The 14,960-nt window shown below is 35.2% G+C and overlaps 1 protein-coding gene across 1 annotated transcript in view; it reads right to left on the reverse strand.

Moving 5' to 3' along the window:
* Positions 1 to 14,960, reverse strand: part of CADM2 (cell adhesion molecule 2) — a 344,109-nt gene that overhangs the window by 174,426 nt on the left and 154,723 nt on the right. The window contains exons 4-5 of the mRNA XM_053667234.1: positions 2,659 to 2,811; positions 167 to 304 (exon numbers count right to left, since the gene is read on the reverse strand). Of these exons, the coding sequence (XP_053523209.1) occupies positions 167 to 304; positions 2,659 to 2,811 (291 nt within the window). The remainder of the gene's footprint in view (positions 1 to 166; positions 305 to 2,658; positions 2,812 to 14,960) is intronic.

Here is a 14,960-nt window from a genome sequence, read left to right on the forward strand (position 1 = left end):
TAAAATATATTGTAAAACTACCTAATTCAGGAAATGGGTAAATTTGGTTCAAATTACACTCAGAAAATGACCGTGATTTGAAAAAGTGAGTGCAAAGTGGATCTAACTTTTCAAACTACTTTTGCACACATTAATTTTCATTTGGAGAACTTTTCCCACACTTTACCTTTAATCTCTTTGTCATTCTTGAACCATCTGATATCAGCTGCAGGTTTACTGCCAGATGTTTTACAAGTCAGCTGCATCAGGTCTCCCTCCATAACTGGTGATGAAAACCCACTGATCTGAGGCTTTTCAGGAACACCTGAAATATAAACAAATGAATGATGTGAAAATCAGTCCCCAAGGTTTGTTCATTCCTGTGACTATTACTTTTATAAACAAAAGTAAACTGGGTGGTTAGTTGACAATAAATTCAATAAAAAATAATAAGCTACTGCCCTGGCTGGTGTAGTTCAGTGGATTGAGCTCAGGCCTACAAACCAGAGGATCGTGGTTCAATTCCCAGTCAGGGCACATGCCTGGATTGCAGGCCAGTTCCCTGCAGCCCAGTTCCCAGCAGGGGACACACTAAAGGCAACCATACATTGATTGAAATAAATAAATAAAACTAATAATAAAAATAATAATAATAAACTATAAAATAAAATAAGCTGCTTATAATATATAGATATAATATATATGTGCATATATTGATTATGCATGTGTATACAAGTATATTGTATACTTAGTTCAAAGTAGTGTTTTAAGTTAAATTTTACATATAAAAATATACTCTTTGTAAATCTTAAAGACAACCATTTAATATATTTTCAGATATAATAGTATAGGGATTTAAGAATGTACATTCTTTGAATTGGGAAGGACATTCACAAAGCACATTTTTTGTTCTTTTGCAAATTATGATTAAACTTAAATAGCACCTTTCATTTCTGATTTCATAATTCTAAAGCTTAAAAACGACATTAACTTCTGTGTACTCTATTCAAGAAAAGGCATTTTGTTCAAGAAAATCCATCAAAAGTCTCATCAGTAAGTGCAACCATACTTACTTTCCTGATTTTTCTAAAGTGGAGAATGTCTTTTGATACAATTTGTATTAGAAATGCAATTGTAGTTTTGTGGAGCATGATGTGTACTGGTATTAATGCTAACCACTCATTGACCCTTCTAGTCCAAACCATGTAATCAATAAGTAGATAACTAATATGAAGCAATAGATAGTACATGGGTAATTTAAATAACAGAACATTCCATATTTCTTGGGCATTAATAATCTCTTATCATAGTAGAAGTTTACTAAAATTTCTTCTAAATTATTCCATAATAAAGGCAGACTGGAAGCTTCTTTATCATAGTATTTAATTCAGTTTTAAAAGAATAAAAGGTAAGCATGTTGCAAAGCAACAATAAGAAAAATACACATTTAAACAATAACAACAAAGATAAATGATAGATCAACATACTAGCCCAATTAGTGGGCTAGTTTTGTTCACCTCCATATTGCCTTTTAAAAGAAAATCTATATCACACCATCGTTTAACAAATTGAAACCAGCCAGTTGCCTATTTTTGGTGTCTCAAGGTGGCTCTCTACAGAACAACACATTAACTTTCTTCAGTTGTTGTCCTGAAATACTAAATTTTAATGGCTATATTTTATCCTTAATGGCAAACTTGCGAAGATTTCTGATAAAATAGTCTCAGTGGGACTTGCAAAGAAATATGTTTCTTATCCTATGTACAAAACCAATTCATTAGCTGGATTAACTTTTATATCTCCACCCCCCCAAAAAAAATAACAGCATGTGTTAGTTATTTTAAAGGTAATGTTAGGACTTTAAGTATCAAAATAAAAATGCAAACAAGGGCAAAAAATATTCTTCTTGAAATTCCTCTAACTTGTTCAGTACAAAGGTATGTTTTAGTAAACTGCAGCAATTTCAGCTGACTGGGTCACTAACAGTTGTGGAATCACAAAAAGCTCTGAGATGCAACTATACTTCCTTAGAATCTCTATGAATGTATTGCTTTTTTGTGTCACTTTAACCTTTTGAAAAATGGCTCAATATTTAGAGAACAGAAGAACAAAGAAGCTACAAGCTGCATGCACAAGTGGCATTATGTACTTCATTTAAAAATCTAGAAAGTGTCACATTTAAAAGGTGAGAAGACACATAGAAATGCCAAGGCCATTTAAATGCACTGAAATACACAAAGGGGTCACATATGAAAGCCATAACATATTAGAGAAGGTCTCTATCAGATGGCTGATATGATAAAATGGAGGAGCACCCAGTACAAATGTTGAATTCATTACACTCATTATTCCATCACTTTATGAAGGAATCACCACATACACAATACATAGATGAGTTGATACAAAATAATTTAACTGAAATACAAGAAACCTGGTGTTTATTGCTGGCTAAAAATTAAGTGGCTCTGTGCTGTCAGAAGTCATAGAAATTTTTATGTCTCCCTTTGTCTATTTATAAAATGAGGAAAGTAATTAAAATTTTTTGTTATACAGAGAAGGGGCTAAACTACATCTATTATTATGATCCTTAAAATATATATGTGTTTTTGAATCACATTGCCTTAGTAGTACACATCTCTCTGCCTTTGTGATTGCATTGTGTTTATCTCTTGAACTTACCGAGAACAGTGAGATAGGCCTTGGAAGTTTTGACAGGCATCGTAAATAATGAACAGGTATATTGTCCTTCATCAGAGAGAGACACATCACTGACACTGATACTCAGTTCATGCCAAGAAGCCCGAACCAGCTCGATCCTATTGTCCCTTAAAGCTGGAAAGAGAAAACATTGAAAATGTGGATAACAACATTAGAAAAAGTCAATACTGTTAGACTGTGTGTTTTTAGCACAACATAATAAACATTTTTGGCTATACATCTGAATATTTTCTAAAACAGTTTAAAAGACAGTTTAAATAAGGTAAATATCTTAATTTTATAAAGACCTTGTAAGACTCAACACCAAAAAACAAACAATCTAATTAAAAAGTGGGCAAAAGACATGAATACACTATTCTCCAAATAGATGGCCAATAGATATATGAAAAGATGCCCAGCATCGCTGATCAGAGAGATGAAAATTAAAACCACATGAGATATCAACTTACACCTCTCAGAATAACTATCATCAATAAATCAACAAACAACAAGTGCTGATGAGGATGGGGAAAAAGGAAACCCAACTGTAATGTTGGTTAGAACGCAGATTGCTGTAGTCACTGTAAAAAGCAGTTTAGAGTTGCCTCAAAAAAATTAAAAATCAAACTGTTTTTTGATCTAATGATTCCACTTCATGAAATTTATCCAAAGAAATCCTAAACACTAACCCAAAAGAATATATGCACCTCTATGTTCCTTGTAGTGCTATTTACAATAGCCAAGCTCTGGAAGCAGCCCAAGTGTTCATTTGCAGATGACTAAATAAAACAGCTATAGGATAGGTAAAAAATAGACAGGGGGAGGTTAAGAATAGTATAGGAAATGTAGAAGCCAAAGAACTTACATGTACGACCCATGGACATGAACTAAGTGGGGGGATCTGAGAGGGAGGGGGTGTGCAGGGTGGAAGGGAACAAAAGAGGGAATGGGACAAGTATAATAGCATAGTCAATAAAATGTATTTAAAAAAACAGCTATGGTACATTTATACAATGGAATACTACTTGGCCAGAGGAAGATTTTACCTATATGATGGGATCTAATGAACAAACTGTACTAACAAGCAAAATAGAGACAGACTCTCGCAGATAGACATCTGGATGACAGCTGTTGGGAGAAATTGGGTGGTGGAGGAACTAAGTGAAAAAGAGAAGGGACTTCTGGACACGGACAACAGTGTAGTGATTGTGGAGCAGAGGGAGTGGGTGAAGGTGGAAGAAGATATGGGGGATAAATGGTAATAAAAATATGATAAAATAAAATATTTTTAAAATAATAAAAATAAATAAGTATATTTTATAAGAGTTTTAAAAAATCAAAGTAGAATTAGGTGATCCTTAAAGTTCTCAGAAAAATGTTTTATTTAAATCATCACACCTAGTATATTATTTTGTATGAGTAGATGATGATGATAAAAATGGCTTGTCTCCACAAAGCCTTTCATGAAATGCTAGTGTCAAGAGAAACTATAAACAGAAGGGGTCACTTTTTGGGGCATATAAATTTGGAAAAATTATGACTGTTGCATTTTTACCAAGAGACCAACAGTGAACACAAGTATATTAAAAGCTCTCCACAGTATAGATACATGTTGAACTTCATTCAAACAAGAGCTGACATTCAGCTGAAAAGTACTTGTAAGGTGCAGGATATTAAAATTTTCCTTGATCCCATTAGAATAATTTCTTCTAATTTTATTTTAGAAAAAGATATTAAAAAGTTTAAACATCATTATATATTTCACTATGCACAGCTATACAACATGGATTAAGCAAGAGGCAACTGAAGGATTACTCTAAAAGACAGAAAGAAAAAGGAGAACAGGTCAGGAACAGCAGGGTCTAAGGAACAACATGGAAGCTCCTCCGACAACAATAAAAGGTAGTGAAGACCTGGCTTCTGCCAACTATAACCTAGCAACAGAAAGTGGCTGAGGTAGACTCAGTTTCATTGCTGACCTAATGGAAGTCCCATCAGCAACATCACCAGTAAGGGGAATCAAGTGGGAGCATCACTGAGAACAAGTGTCTATGGAAAATGACCTTTGTCCCCAGTGGGCAGGGGACTTCCTTCACAACCTAGAGACAATGACTCAGTGGGCAGCAAAAGCAGCAGGGTAATCCTTCTACAATCCAGAACCAGATATAATCTTCTGATAAACCAGAGGATTACTTACAGAACTGAGAGCCACCATGTGCCTGACTTGGGGAATCACCTTTGCCCTCTTAGGTGGCACCAGTAGACATCAGTGCAATTTCCAGTGGAACTGAACAACTCAAGCTGACCACATAAAACTACAAAGGTCATGACAAATGGATGGAACCATAGTTGGCAAATGTATGCTATGACCTGTGTGCTAAACCTAAATAAATGACTGCCTTCAAGAATAGAAAATTTAAATAGAGTCTAGAATGTCCAAACATAATAGCCCAAATGACCTGGATATAATAATAGTAATAATAATAAATATCTACTCACACCAAATATTGGAAAAATTATAACTTGAATAAGAAACATAATCAGCATGTGCCAACACTGAGATATTGAAACTATCTGACAAAGAATTAAAGAAGCCATCATGAAAAAATACTTTAATAAGCAATTACTAATTATACACAAATAAAAATAGAAAAATAGCAAAGAAAAAAGAGTTATAAAAAAGAACAGAATGAAAATTATAGAAATCAAAACTTGCTGCATTGGCTCAGTAGTACAGTGAAGATTAAAGAATACAGAATAAGCAAACTCAAGGACAGAGCAATAGAATTCACTCAATCTGAACCAAAAAAAAGATTAAAAAAAGAAGAAAATGTTAGGGACCTATGGGACAATAACAAAATGTCCAACATTGGAATCATGACAGTTCCAAATGAAGAGAAAGAGGGACTGAAATGGTATCTGAAGAAGTAAGTAATGGTTGAAGACTTCTGCAGATTTGGCAGAATAAATAAATTACAGAATCAAAAAGACAAGCAAACATTAAAAACGATAAGCCCAGAAAGATCCGTGTCCAGATAGATAAAAAATTAAACATCTAAAACCAAAGACAAAGAAAGAAATTGCTGCTTAGAAAGCAACCAGAGATAAAGACATGTTACTCAGAGAAGACCAATTCAGATGACAATAAGTTTCCTATTTGAAATAATGGAGGCCAGAAGTGGCACATTTTTCAAAAGAAAAAAAAAAAACTGTCACTGATGGATTTTTATCCAGTGAAACTAACCTTTAGGAATTAAGGAGAAATAAATATATTCTTTTTTGAGGGGGGAGGAGGGCTTAAAACCTTTTATTTAGGCCTAGATTTAGGGTAGAGTATAGCATTGAAAATCCACTGGAAGGTAAAATTTGGTTAGCTCTACCCATGTGAATGTTAGTAGATAGTCAAATGTAGAGAAAGTTAAAAGAAAGAAAACTAAGAACACATGATTTCAGTAGATTTGTCGTAAGAGAAAGTTAAAGAAAATTTATTCAAATAGAAAATAAGGACTCTTGGAGCATCAAGAAGGAAGGCAACTTGAAAGAATAAAAATATTGAGAAATATAATATTAACTACTCTATTCCTCTTGAGTTTTCTTCATTATGTAATAATTGAAACAAAATTATAATAGCAACTGATGCTGTGCTCAACATATATAGGAAGAATACTCAAGAGGAGTAAACAATGAGTAGGGCAAAGGGACCTAATAGAAATACAGTTTCCAAACTTTACTTGAAGTGGTAAAACATTGTACTAGCAGACCAAAATTGTCCACTCATGCACCTGGAAAAACTACTAAGAAAGCATACAAAGTGATACAGTCAAAAACTCTCTATAATAATTGTGACAAAGTACATGTATACAGAGTCTTCAGATAACATTATAGAGATGAGGAAGAGATCAGTAGTTAGCAAAGGATAAAAATATTAAGGGGCAGAAGGGAGTAGTAGGGAAATGAATTTGGTTATAAAAGAACAAAACAAGGAACACCTGTAGTCATGTCAGTGTTCTGTCTTGACAGTGGTGATGGAAAAATGAACCTATGCATGTAATAACAATGCATGGAAGTAAACACACATACACACACAAATACATGTAAAACTGATGAAACCCAAATAAGATTGGTGAGATATATATTATTATCGATGCCTTAGCTGTGTTATCTTTGCAAGATGCTATTTCACGGAAAGGTAGATGAGATCTCTTTGAATTATTTCTGATAATCAGTAATGAATATACAATAAAAACTCAAACAAAACATTTTTATGTACATTTGATCAAGTAGAGGAAATAATTAAGATATCAAAGCTTAAAATTCACTGTACATATTTGCCAAACAGGAAGGGGAAGATCCCTAGTGCCACATATTCTTAAATTAGCTGCGGCTTCTGTGTGTGCTTTGGGACAGGAATAGGCAATTATAAAATATTTAAGATTTGGGAAAATTGTAAATTTTCATTATTTTTAATGTATTTTTAAAAACCATCCTCCCACACACTCAGATAACACATATGTTAATGATTATAGTCCCTCTGCTACCATTCTCTGTTAACTCTAATTTCATGAGTCATACTGCAAATATTTTTGAAACTGATTTTTATTGAATGTAAAAAACAGGCAAGTTTGATCATGATTGTGTTTGCAACTTCATTAGACAAAGACATTGATTGTAAATGTCTATTTCGCACTCTATCTCCTACATGTTTTAATATAAATGCCTGCTATGGGAAAACAGTGGAACTCAGATGTGGCTTTTCCCCATAGGACCTCATGCTGTATCAACTGCTTTTCAAAGGTATTATTTATTTTTAAAAATATTTATCACATATCTCTTGTTTTATTAAGAGGTCCCCAAAAGAGAAAACCTCAGGCTCCTGCCATGACATTGTGTGGGTAAAACATGTTACTCACCCACTGTGTTCAATTTCATTTCTTCTGACACAGCAACCCCCCAAAGATAGAACTTCCAATTTTTAGTGAACCTTGATAAAAGAAATTTAACTCTTTTTTGGTTGGATTATTTTGGGTAAACTATATAACATCACCAAAGACTAGCTGAATTGCTCAATACATACAAGTATAACACTTTTATATTTAAATCATTTTCATGGAGAAAAGCTGAAAGCAGTGACTTTGGAATTAAGAGACCTGCTCTAGGTACTTGTAGGAGGTTATATTTCCTGTGGATAATAATTCTTGATTCATTTCCATCTCTGGATTATGATGAGAACTGAATAATAAATTACATAAACTACATGAATAATATCATGTAGTTTGTAATGTACCTTAAAATAAATCTGCAATGGTATTAAAATATTTTGGGTTTGGACTACCAATGAGAACCTAAATATTTTAGAGTCTAAAATGTCTCAATTGGTTAAGCTTATCAAATCATATAATATTTTGAATTGTTTTATGATTACTCCAGCCTTGGCTAAACACTAGGCACTAAGAGCAGAGTACCTCATTTTTATGTAAATTCTGTTGTTAATTTACCATATGAATCTAGGCAGATCACTTAAGTATTATGCATTTCAATCTGCTCATTGTAAGGTGCAGGTAATAAATGAGTATGAGTATAAGGAATATTATTTAGAGAACTGAAATATATTAATATATATCTAAAACCTCAAAGCATATTCCCAAGAACCAAGAAACTGACACAATTAGTATTATTTGTATAATAATAAGTGATTATTTATTGTATAACAACCCTTGATATTTTATTTGTCAAAACAAAAAAAAAGTGCTTAAGGGGATTCTCATTAAACTGAACATTTTAAACAAATCTTACATCCAGAACATTTATCTTTTCAAGTTTGTAAATATGTTTGATGTCATCTTCAGTACACTTTATTATAGCATGTCAGGTATGCAAGGATACAGGAAAACCTGTAATCGTCCAGAGAGGGTATAATATAACTCAACAGGTTTGCTGTGAGCAGGATCCTTGTCTTGCTCGTCTCAGAATCCCGCACCATCACTATCTGCACAGGAGGTATTCAGTGAGCGGCTGTTGAATCGAAACTGAGAGTCAAACTCTGTCTGTACATGATGAGAACAGAGTGAAAAAGAACTGAACTAGGAAGTCCTCTTCACTATATCTCCACAGGTTTCCCCATGGGACAGAAGCCAAAAAAAGTAGAAGAAAAGTGCCCCATTTAGACACTGTTAAGCATAAAAGAGTTAGAAATATCATGCTACAAAAATTTTTAACAAGGTAATAGTTCATTGGGAAAGGATTTGAAATACTGAATGAATGAGCTCTGAAACGATTGTCATGCTACTGTACGATTTCCAAACGAACACAAAAGGTAGTAGCTAACCAGAGACAAATCATAGTATTTAACTTCTACACACTAAGTCCAAGTACATATGGACCTAAATAAAAGATTATATTTCTTCAGTTGAAGTGAATTCAAATTAAAAAAATACTCTTTTGAGGATATAAAATGTTTGCCAATATTTAAATATTTAAAAAATATAAATACTCAAAGACTTACTGAAAAATAAAGATTTTAAGTACTCCAGGAAAAGGGATAACTTAAAAGAAAGAAATGAGGATATTAAAAAAATTAAAGATTTTTAAATGAGAATATGTCATAAAAGATTTAAATATAACCGTTCACACATCACAGAGGTAAAAAATGAGCTAATGGGTCAAGTAGGCTACTCAGAGGCCATGCAGCTATGAGATGCCTGCTACCCACTGCTGAGGTGATTTAACAGATTCAACGCTCTGAGATCTGGAGGATTTAATTTTAGCTACAAGTAAGGAATGGTGACCAATGAAGAAGAATCTATTAAAAAGTAGTTAACTTAGTGTAAATGTTTTCCCAATATGCTACTGGTTCTAAATATTTACCAAACATACAAATGTATACTTAGGATTCATGCTGGGTAAAATAAAAACTCCTTAGACAATTAATTACTTAGAGGATTTTATCTACATTATATATTCATGTGTAACAAAACTTACTAGCATAGTTAATAAATTGTATATTACTTACTTTTAAACCAAATTAACTTAATAATAAGTACCACTGAATGTAGCTGACATTGTTCATTTAAGAACCAAATAGCAATGTATGAATACTTTCATTAGTTTTCCTTTCTTAAACATCATAGTATTTATAAAGGTGGTCACATACCTCTTGCTAGAAAAAATTTTCATATTACTACATAGGTTTCCTGTGAGTAATAATTTATGTCACACTTTAGGGTGCTTAAATAATAATAAAATCATATTTCATGATGTAATCACTTTTAAATGATGAGTAAAATGGACTATCCACCTCATTATTTTTGCATTTTTTCTAATCCACCCATTTAACCTAAAACTTCCCCAAATCAGTATCATGTTATATCTCTTTGTATTTCACATAAGACCTCACATATGTTATGATATATACACATGCCCATTAATAATTTATTGGGGTTCAGAAGATGGAGACAGAGGAGGACGGAGCGGATTCCATTTTCCCCACACAAATGGAGAAAATCCTGGCCTATCTACAGAGGAACAGCGCAAACAGCCAACAGTTCCCCAGCATATATAAAAAATAAGAGACCAGAAATTGTAATGGACACTGAAAACCAGACGGAGAGGAGAGGGCTGCAGGACAGCACCGTCTCAGGGAGACAGGAGAGGCAGCAGTCTCTGCCCCTGCCTGGTGCCCAGTGGGTCTACCTCCAGGACTCTTTGGGAGCCCCAGGCCTGCCACAGGGTCCTTGGGAGAGGGCTGGGTCCACAGCTCCCACCCTCCCCAGCCAACCAAGGTTGGGCAACACTGGGGAGAGACCTGTTTGCTTGAGTTGCAGAGAGGGTAATAAGGACAAAGGGCAGTGAACAACCGCAGAGTCTGTGGTTGCCAGCTTGGGAAGATTGAGAGGCGCAGTGTGGGGCTCTCACTCTGAAAATCACAGGTCTGGCTGCGGGATTAGGCTGTGCTGAGCGGCAGGCTTTCTTAAGAAGAAATTTTTTGAAAAGTAAACTGAAGGATTCTCCTGCGACAGCTGCTTGGCCTGCTCCCCACTCAGCCTGGCAGCGATCCAGAGGTTGGGCAGAAGCTCTTGTGTTCCCGCACACAACTGGGAAGAGTCCATGCCGGACTCGGTGGGACACAGACAGCCTGCCCCCCAGCCCACTGCGATGATCCCCAGGAAAACAGTGCACCGAAGAGGACCTAGATCCCCTTTTGTGGGGTGCTGGGGAGAGGCCCCAGGTTAGCTCTTGGGAGAGCGCTCCCAGAAAGACCACACCAATTGCTCTTCAGCCTGCTGCGCCAGAAAAACCGGTTTGGCCAGTTTGAAACCAACAAGAAATTTTTTTTCTTTTTTTTTTTAAGTAATCTTTTATCTTTTTAATTTTATTATTGTTTTATCTTTCAATACCTTTTTCCTCTCTTTTCTTCCTTCTTGTTTTATTCCTTCTTCCTTTCTTTCTAACATCCCTTCTTCCTCCCTTCTCCTGCCTTTTTTCTTTTACCCAAGAAAGAAAGCGATATGCCTTCTTTCTTTCTTCTCCTGCCTTTATTTTTTTTTCTTTTGTGACCCAAGTGACACAAACAACTTGGAACTGCAAAAAGACCAGAGTTGGACCCAAAGAGGGAATATCTCAACAGTAGAAACAGAGAGACAGATTTCACTTTGCTATAGCAGAGAACCCACAAGTTGCTGCATATTTGTATTATTTTTTCATTATTCTCACTTCTTTTATATTTTAATAGTACCTTTGTATTCCTCCTCTTTCTGTATAGGCTTCTTTGCTTTCGCTGGTTATATTGTATTATTTGTTCTCCTGTACTGTATCATTTGTATCATTATATTGTATCATTTGTTCCCTTGTTCTCTCTTCCACAGTGTACTGCTAATTTTCTATACTTCACATCACTTGTGTTCCTTTAGCACACTACTCAAAGTTCTATATCCCCTATTCATGCTCTCCAGATCACATAGAGTCTGTCATATGATTGTTACTCTAATATTATTGTAAATAATAGCTGTTCTATACAACTGTAAATTCTTTACAACACACCTCCCGTATCTTAGCCCACTTCACAGTTTCCTGAACTCTATTACTGTAGTGGTTAACTCTATTTGCTCACACACTACACCTACATACTATCCTTTACTCTCACCTTACCTCAGAATCTGACCTCCCACAACCTCATTGCTTTCTAGATCCAAGTCATAAGCCTTCTATCCCCAACAAGAGTCTTATCTTCTGTCCATCCTTGATCAAAAGTGGCTAGTTGGGTTAAAGATTATGGTTAACACTATACATAGCCTAAAGATTGCCTATCTCTTATCTACTGGCTGTGACTGTAAATATCATAAAATACTCTCTTGCTGTCATAAACTATTTTGCTTCCCCCTCCAACTGATCCCACACACACAAAAAAAGGAGTAGGTGGAAGTGGAGAACACCAGGATACCCACTGGAAGAGGAAACCCAACAACAAAGGAACCACCAACACATAACAACAGAAGAATGTGAAGGTGGGAGTAGAAACCACACAAACCTCAATCCAAGACCTATCTGAAAATACAACTAAATAGCGGAGAAACCTACCCAGTACAAACAACTAAACAAGCAAAATAGAATCCTCAAAACTTTCTACAAATGGAAGAACTAGCTTTAACACAACCTGCCCTAACCAGTAAAACAAATCAAAACAGGTGGTGGACAGAGGGACCATCAGTTAACCAGCTGGTGGGAGGGACCCACAAAAGAAATACCCCAAATCAACCAAAATCCGAAGACAAACACAGAGCCAGCTTAAACAACAGCTCAAGACAAGTGAGCTTGGGAGATCAAGGAGACTACAGCACCAAAGCTCACAGGTATTATACCACAGAAGTTCATACCATAAACCAAAGAAGCCAGAACAAATCAATTTAAGAAGCTGAAGCTAATAAGAAGAGTCTCACAAACAATGGAAAGATGAAGAAACAATCCCCAAATGAAAGGAGAGGAGGAATCCTCAGAAAGAATGTTAGATGAAATGGAGGCAAGTCAGCTATCAGATACTGAATTCAAAGCACTGGTTATCAGGAAGTTCAAAGAGCTCACAATCAGCTACCAGAAACTACAGGGGAGCTACAACGAACTCACCGCAAACTATATCAACATGAAAAAGGAAATAGAAACTATCAACAAGGGCCAAGAGGAAATGAAGAATACAATTTCTGAACTGAAGAACACAGTAGAAGGTATCAAAAGCAGGATCAATGAGGCTGAAGATTGAATCAGCGAGTTGGAGGACAAAGTAGAAAGAAATGCTCAGAAAGTACAAGAAAAGGAAAAGAGGCTCAGAAAGAACAAAGAGGGATTAAGAGAAATACAAGACAACATGAAACGGAATAATATCCAAATAATAGGAATACCAGAAGGAGAACAAGAGGAGCAGGGGATAGAAAATCTATTTGAAACAGTAATGATGGAAAACTTCCCTAATTTGATGAGAGAAAAAGTCGCACAAATCCAGGAAACACAGAGAGTCCCAATCAAGAGGAACCCAAAGAGGCCCACTTCAAGACACATCATCATTAAAGTGGCAAAATTTCAAGACAAAGAGAGAATCTTAAAGGCAGCAAGGGAGAAAAAAGAAGTAACCTATAAGGGAGTCCCAATAAGGTTAGCAACTGACTTCTCAATGGAAACACTCCAAGCAAAAAGAGAATGGCAAGAAATATTCCAAGTAATGAGAACCAGAAGCCTTCAACCAAGGTCACTTTATCCAGCAAGACTCTCAATCAAGATAGAAGGCCAAATAAAGAGCTTCCAAGAAAAAAAGAAGTCTAAAAGAATACACCTTTACCAAACCAGCTCTGCAAGAAATACTAAAAGGTCTGCTTTAAGGAAAGGAAAGAAAAGAGAGAGACAATGAGAAGCACAGGTATAAAAATGACAATGAATAAATACCTATCAATAATATCTTTAAACATAAATGGACTAAATGCTCCAATCAAAAGACATAGAATAGCTGAATGGATAAGAAAGCATGACCCACACATATGCTGCCTATAAGAGACCCACCTCATGACAAAAGACCTACACAGACTAAAAGTGAAGGGCTGGAACAAATTTTCCAAGCAAACAAACAGGAAAAAAAAAAGCACGGGTAGCAATACTCATATCAGACAAATTATACTTCAAAAAAGGGGCCATAAAGAGAGACCCAGAAGGTCACTTCATAATACTCAAGGGAAGAATCCACCAAGAAGACATTAACATCATAAATACACATGAACCAAATATAGGGGAACCCAAATATATCAAGAAAATCTTAGCCCTGGCTAGTGTAGCTCAGTGGATTGAGCATGGGCCTGAGAACCAAAGAATCGTGGTTCAATTCCCATTCAGGACACATGCAGAGGTTACAGGACAGTTCCCAGCAGGGGACTCATGAGAGGCAGCCATACATTGATGTTTCTCTCCTTCTCTCCTTCCCTTCCCCTCTGAAGGTAAATAAATAAAATTTTTAAAAAAAGAGAAAATCTTAGAGGACTTTAAGAAAGATATTGAGAGCAACACAATTATAGTAAGGAATTTTAACACCCGACTGTCAAAAATGGACAGATCTTCCAAACAAAATATCAATAAAGATATTGTGTCATTAAACAACACCCTAGATGAAATGGACTTAACTGATATATATATATATATATATATATATATATATATATATATATATATATATATATATAAGATATATCAGATATATATGATATATATATATATATCAGATATATATATATATATATATATATGGCCCTACATCCCAAAGAAGCTAAATACACATTCTTTCCAAATGCACATGGAACATTTTCAAAGATAGACCACATGATAGGACACAAAACAAGATTCAACAAATTCAAGAAGATTGAAATCATACTAAGCATTTTCTCTGACCAAAAGGGGCTGAAACTGGAAACCAACCCCAAAGGAAAAAACCCAAAACACCTAAAATCATGGAGATCGAATAGCATGCTATTAAACAATGAACCAGTCAAGAATGAAATTAGGGAAGGAATCAAAAGTTTCTGGAAACAAATGAAAATGAACTCACAACAACCCAAAACTATGGGACACAGCTAAGGCAGTCCTGAGAGGGAAGTTCATAGCAATACAGGCCTACCTAAAGAAGATAGAAACAGCTCAAACAAACAACCTAAACCTATGCCTACAAGAACTTGAGGAACAACAACAAAGACAGCCCAGAGCAAATAGAGGGGAGTAAATAACCAAGATCAGAGCAGAATTAAATGACATAGAGACTA

The sequence above is a fragment of the Artibeus jamaicensis genome, unplaced genomic scaffold, assembly GCF_021234435.1.
Source record: "Artibeus jamaicensis isolate MK-2021 breed Jamaican fruit bat unplaced genomic scaffold, CSHL_Jam_final contig_466, whole genome shotgun sequence".
Classification (NCBI taxonomy): domain Eukaryota; kingdom Metazoa; phylum Chordata; class Mammalia; order Chiroptera; family Phyllostomidae; genus Artibeus; species Artibeus jamaicensis.